The sequence below is a fragment of the Parasteatoda tepidariorum genome, chromosome 5, assembly GCF_043381705.1.
Source record: "Parasteatoda tepidariorum isolate YZ-2023 chromosome 5, CAS_Ptep_4.0, whole genome shotgun sequence".
Taxonomy (NCBI): Eukaryota; Metazoa; Arthropoda; class Arachnida; order Araneae; family Theridiidae; genus Parasteatoda; species Parasteatoda tepidariorum.
In genome coordinates this window covers 32,021,736-32,028,698 of record NC_092208.1, presented here as the reverse complement: position 1 = coordinate 32,028,698, position 6,963 = coordinate 32,021,736, and the positions used below count along the sequence as shown (strand labels likewise).

Genomic DNA, 6,963 nt, shown 5'->3' with positions numbered 1-6,963 from the left:
TGGCATTTCCGGCAAAATTAAATTCCTAGTGCACTTTAGCATCCAAATAGAGTCTCGGTGCTGCCATCTAGTGTGGCAGAAACTAGACGTCCAAATTAACATGACCAACGGTATCTCACCCATTGTGGTGGTCCTGAAAGAGTGGATACCACCTCTGGAGAACGTACTAGGTCTGCTCATCGGCAAGACCGATTGTGCAGCTCATTGAAAATAAAAAATATATATATATTATATCTTTTGTCATTTCTTTTCAGGTGTTTCCACAGATCAGCGATTTCAGTCAAAGAATTGCTACAAACAAAACAAAATTCCAAAACAGTTGAATTTTAAGTATAAAACTAAGAGTCCAGTGGTACTCAAAAGCACTGGATTTTCAAAGAAATGGACCCCTGGTTTATGGGCAGCGAACAACAAGACTTCCAGTATTATGGACAAATTCAAATTTCAATTGTTCTCAACTCATGTTCGAAGAAAGAAACATCTTGGACCAATGGTCTATAAATACGCCGATAACTTTGACCAAGTCAAAAGCAAAATTGAGGCAGTTTTGGAATATTATTATAATAAAAAACGGATTGGTAGAGACGATAACTCTGAAGTACGAATTCTGAAAGATCTGATAGGAAGGTTGGATGTCCATATGAAGTGTGACATTTGTTTAAGAAGTAAAAATATTACATGAAATGAAAATAATTATGATGTCAGCTTTTGATGCTTATCTTTAGGATGTACCAAAAGTTCCATTCTCAATATGTATATATATCTTTTTTAATTTAGGATCACAAATTAATATTTTATCTATTTGTGCCTTGCATCCTTTCCAAAAGACGATTCCTTTTTCCAAAAATGAAAAAAGTGGTAACAAATGTGCTTGTTTATTGGGATTTATTTTTCAAAATCAAAATAATTTTGTTTACCATAATATATTAATATATATTAATAATATAGATTTGTATATTTTTATCTGAAGTCAAAGCATGGTGCTGTTTTAAGGCTAAATTAGTAGGTAACAAAAAGAGATACTGCAATTTTATATAGAAATTTTTCACATGAAGCCACTTTTAACTGCTCGGCATTGATGGTTTAAGCGAAGAAAAAACAAAAACGCTATTGAAATCTAACAAATCATTTATCGAGGGTGGCAGATATACAAAAAGCATTAGAATTGTGTTATTGCAAGTAAACATAAACGTGTTTCTTTTAAATTTCTTTCAATTGCTCTCTCTCTCTATATATATATATTTAGCAATCAAACAGGTTTTAGTGTTTTATAAATCCGTCTTCCTCAATAGTTATTTGTCATATTTCGATAGCGTTATTGTTTTATCTTTGTTTAAATAGTCATTTAAAACCCTCAATGCATACACTATTTTGGCTTTTTTAAGTAAGGTTTTGCTTTATGTCTGTTATGTTTTGCTTAAAAGTTTTTTACACTTGATTTATTGAACTCTAGAATTTTTGATTTTTTCTAAGTGCCAAAACAGAGTTTAAATAATCAATGCATGAATATTAAAGTCAATGCTCCTGTAAAATACAATATCATTCAAACGTACTTATTTATGCAATATTTTAACATGTTCATATTAAATCATTGAAGTTTTGTTTTTCCCTTTTTTTTGCTTAAAGGGTTTGGACAATTGGATATATTTAAATATTCGACTTTTACTTTGTTAAGGGGCAAAATAAAATTTGAAAACTTAATTGGACAATTTGTGAACATAAATTTATTGTGATTATTCATGCATATACAAGATAATTTTAAACATTTTTATTTTTGTAATATTTTTACATGTTTATATTAAGGCACTGATTTTTCATGTTTTCTTTTTGTCTTGGTCATAGTAAATTAAAAATAAATAAGATATTTTTATTTCTAATTCGATTCGCATTTTTCAAACGATTTAAAGCACACTGAAATTTTTTTTAATATTTAGATTCATTTAAAAAGTTTTGAATGATTTTAGGCAAAAAGGCATCATTCTAAGCAAAAATGAAATAAAGTTTTTTTCCTCACATTCATGATTTTATTTGATCTTTCTGTAATACTTAGTAATTACAGGCTTAAATCTCTTCAGATTTATTTCTATTGAGAATAAAGTTTACAAATATTTTTTTGCTTTACAATCAGCATAATATACTCAATTAATACATTAATCTACTTAATGAATTAATCTACTTAATTAATCTACTCAATTAATAACATAATATACTTCATTAATAAGCGTTTTATATCGTATTAAAATTTTTACACCATGTTAAATCTGTGTGACCGATGTTTTTAGAATTTTCAATCTTAATTTTTTGGTTATAACTAACCATGAAAAATGTTCAAATTGATATTTAAGATAATGAATTCTTAGATAGGTAATACTAATCACGTAAATAATTAAGAAAAAAAACTTTAAAAAAATATGCAGAAATAAAAAAAGTGTTAATTTAAAATTACAAAATATTTTCAAATTTTGTAATATTTGACAATGTTTCTATTTAAAAAAAATAATTATTTATTACCAATTTCATACCCAACTCAAAATTATTGATGGTTTTCCATTGATGGGCAAACATAATCTTGATGGTATCATCAATATTTCTATCTTCTAATTCTTTATGATGGTCCAACTTAAAAAAATAAAAAAAATGTTCTGATGGTATATTCCTGAGAACCAACAAGAATTCCTATTGATCCATCGTGAAAATGTATAGTTGGAACCATCATGACTCATCACGAATCATCATGAATCGTTGGTCCATAAGAATCAAACTTCTCTTGATGGTTAACTATCATAGTATTTAAGTAGCATTTTCCATCACGGAATGATGGAAGTTTGTTGGCATATCAAACACCTTGAACACGCAATGGAAAATGTTGGATGATGGTGATCATCAAAAATGTTGGACCATCACAAATCGCTATTAAACCAGCATAAACCATCAAACTGTTTTGATGGGACCGTCAAGAATTTTGATTTTGGGTAGGCACGTGAAGTATTCACGAATCATTTATTTTCGTTTCAAACAAAAAAAAAATAATGAGGGTACAACTCCTTGAAAAATTTGGATACTTGATTTTATCGAAATATTTGATTCTTACTTATTTTTAAGTGCAAAATGAATTTGATCTCCATGGTCACATTTTCCCTTGATCATACAATATCATTTAAAACATTTTGACATGCTCATAATAATTTTTCTTTTTGCTTAAGAGAATTTAGATACTTAATTTTATTGAAGAAATTCGTTTTTACTTTTTTAAAGTGTCAAAATAAAGCTTGAAAGTCTAATCAGGCGATGCATAATAATGTAAAATTGTTTTGTTTCTTGTTATCATTTGAAAGATTTTGATATGTTCATAATTAGGCAACGATTTGGTTGTTATCATTGTGCTCAAAAGGGTAATTTTAGTGAAAATTGTTTCATTTTTGATTTGTCAAAAGTAAGTGTAAATATTATTTTTTTAAGAAAAAGAAAAGGGTTAAATATCTCTATAATGCAAAATGAATTAATCATTTCAGTTTGAAAAACACTAACAAAGAAATATTAGGTCAATTGACAGAGATAGTATTAAAACTTGAATATATTTTTACTTCATGAAATATTTTTGTCTTCTTCATTGTGTATCAAATATTGTGATATCTGTCATTTCATGATTTGTAAAAATGTTTCATTGCTCTCTGTTTTTTTAAATAAATAACACATTTATGCAGTTCGTTGATTATTTATTTCTTTTCTTTACTGACAAAGTATTAGTAGTTACTAAGCAAAAATATCTTAAACCATCATAGAGATATTACCTGATAAAAAGTTCCTTCACCTCAAAAATAAAAATAAAATCAGGAAATAACAGCCGACATGTTTCAAGAGCTTCAAAAATAGGCTCCCGTTTTCAAGACTTGTCAGATATGAATGTTAAGAAACAAAAATGATTTGAAATTAATGAAAAAACGTAAAATTTTCAGCAAAAAATAGAAAAATAAAGGTGAAAAAACAATCCTAGAAAAACCACAATAGCCGAGAGAGGAAAACGAAGAAAAACAGACAACAAAGAAAACAGCTAACAAAGGAATCAGCATTCATTTGAATAAAACAAGATTCCAGGGCATCAAGATGAACTGATGTGACCGGAGTGGAAATAAATTTGGTATTTCTTTCATTTTATAACCGTCGTAGAACAGCCGACCCTTCATGCTTACGACTACTAATGTTCAAAGCCATATCCTTGTATTTTTGAACCCAATCCAGAAGACAAGGGAACTTCTGGATTAAGTATTGGGAGAAAGTTGCCTTCGTGGAGGTCTTTTTGATGGAACTAACCCGCATTTGCGTTACATGGAGACGAACACCACGGGAACCTCCCACGGTTAGCCTGACGGCAAGGGGACTCTTGATCCGTCTACCACTGAGGATATTTCAAGTCAGCACTGTGATCGGCGCATGCTGGATGCGGAATTCGTATCGACCAGCCATCGCCGGGTTCGATCCCTGGCTCACCTCATTCGAAGGCAAAAGCTCTATCTTCTGATCCTTCACGGTTCAATAAATTTGGTATTGTCGAAATTAAATGTTTGCCCAAGATTCTAACGATGAGCAGCAATTGATGATATTTTGAATTCTTGATAACGGACATATCTATCGCATTCCTTTCGTCTAAATTTTAAATCTCGTTTAGTTTGCCCGATGTAGCCAAGGAATGAGGTAAATGCCTTAGCGATTATTGAAGCTAATAGACCTCTAAGAGACTTAAATTTGGTTTTGTAAACTGTCCTGAAAAGGACTTTAAAACCAAAATAAGAGAGGATATTAGCAATTTCGTAACTAATGGGAGAAAAAAACGGTAAAGGAACAAGCTCTCTGAAAATATTAAAAGAAGTGGGGCGATGGCCTGGATAGCAGGAGCTGAACTCACGTTTGTGAGAAAGGGAGCTCAAATCCAGCCGGCCGGAGACTCCCCGTGTAGTAAATGGTGACTGCTGCACGTTGAATCTGTCGGAACACAAAGCATTCCATGTTTCCATAACAAATCAGTAACTCTGGGTAGACTAAATTGGAGATTGACTATTCTCTGGTTCAGCTAAAAATGACGATCTGTGGATGAATGAATGGGCCCGCTTTAAAAACGGGTGTGGCAAAAGTCAAATTCTTGACCATAGATGGCGCCACTGGAAAACAAGAGCAATCACACCCCGTCTACTTAATGACCGACGACAACAACAACAAGAGGGGCGCTTGGGTTTAATGACTATAGCAAGAGGTAAATCCTCTATAGAAGAATTAAATCCGCAGTTATCAGCAAACAAGAGGAGGAAGTTAAGTTCGGAGTTCAAAGAAGAAGATTCATAGCAAAAGTCAAGTGCAAGTGTGAAATGCAGGCATTTTCTGCCAATTAGGGTGATTAGAATTAACATGAGGAGACAAAGAGACAGCAAAATGTTTTCGATAAACAGAGGTGGAAAATGATAAAGGTACTTAGTTACAAGAACATCTGAAAAAGTAAAAGTCAATTAATTTCCATCTCTAAAGTGAACTCAATGTTGGGGTCAACTGAGTTGACAGCAGAAAGTAACTCTTGAAAATCAAACCCTCTGTCTACTAAGACAAACGTATCGTCAACATATCTTTTCCTTCATGAGAATTTGAACAATTTAAAAACTTTTTCTTCGAAGTGATAGATGAAAATGTCAAAAAGAATGAGAGATAGTGGATTACCCATGGCTAAGCCCTCAATTCGTCGATAGAAATTACACTTGAATTGAAAAGAAGTTTGCTGACAATAGGAATGGACAAGGAATGACAAATATCTTCACTTTCTGTTGTTTATTGTTGTTGTTTCTAATGCTACTTTCCATATGGGCAAGCCTGCTTGGTGAAACCGAGCAAATTTAAGGCAGAGTGTGCGTTTCTTTTCTTTCAGTGGCGCCATCCTATGGCCAAGAATTCGTCTTCAGCCACACACACGTCACAGCCCGTTTTATAGGACGAACCCATTCACATACCTGCCAACTCTTCCGGATTTTCCGGAAGATCTTATTTTCATATTTAAAGTGGTAGCAATACTCAGGTTATTCCAATTAACTTTTTGAATTATAATGATAATTATAAATGAGTTTGACCACCACTACATATAAATAATTATAATAAATATATGTAAGCATAACAATCCTTGCGCAAGCGACTTTCAACGGGATCAAAATATAAATATATTTTTGAGTCAGATTGTTTTTCATTTAATGTTTTACAACCACTCTGAAAATCCATTCTCGGAAACAGTGAAAGTTGGCAGGTATGCATTCACACATCCATTCATTCATCCACATATCGCAATTTTGACCTGAATCAGAGAACGATTGATCTCCAATCCAGTACCCCCAGAGGTATTGATTTGGNAGACAATTGCCACCCCCTCCATAGAAAAGGTTTTGTTTTATGGCTACCGGGGCCGGTACCCCCTGAAGACGTCGGCTTCGGTGGTCATATTTTTACTTTTATTTCCCTTGTTTCCTTTATTGCTACATTTATCCTTTTTGTGAAATATCTGCTGCTTTTTAAGCGCGTTTTTTTTTCATAGAAGTTTTAATAATTTAGATTTAAAAAAAAAATTTGTTATAGACAGCAGAAAGTAACTCTGGAAAATCAAAACCACTGTCTACTAAGACAAACGTATCGTCAACATATTTTTTCCTTCATGAGAATTTGAACAATTTAAAAACTTTTTCTTCGAAATAATATATGAAAATGACAAAAAGAATGAGAGATAGTGGATTACCCATGGCTAAGCCCTCAATTCGTCGATAGAAATTACACTTGAATTGAAAATGAGTTAGCTGACAATAGGAATGGACAAGGAAGGACAAATATCTTCACTTTCTGTTGTTTGTTGTTGTTGTTTCTAATGCTACTTGCCACACGGGCAAGCCTGCTTTGTGAAACCGAGCAAATTTAAGGCAGAGTGTGCGTTTCTTGTTTTTC

The 6,963-nt window shown here is 32.2% G+C and overlaps 1 protein-coding gene across 1 annotated transcript in view; it reads left to right on the top strand.

The window, feature by feature from the left end:
- The window catches only part of LOC107445344 (putative uncharacterized protein DDB_G0282133), a 25,897-nt gene extending 22,194 nt beyond the window's left edge, over positions 1-3,703 (top strand). The window contains exon 5 of the mRNA XM_016059713.3: positions 255-3,703. Within this exon, the coding sequence (XP_015915199.2) occupies positions 255-682 (428 nt within the window). The 3' untranslated portion in view covers positions 683-3,703. The remainder of the gene's footprint in view (positions 1-254) is intronic.
- The last annotated feature ends 3,260 nt before the right edge of the window (positions 3,704-6,963 follow it).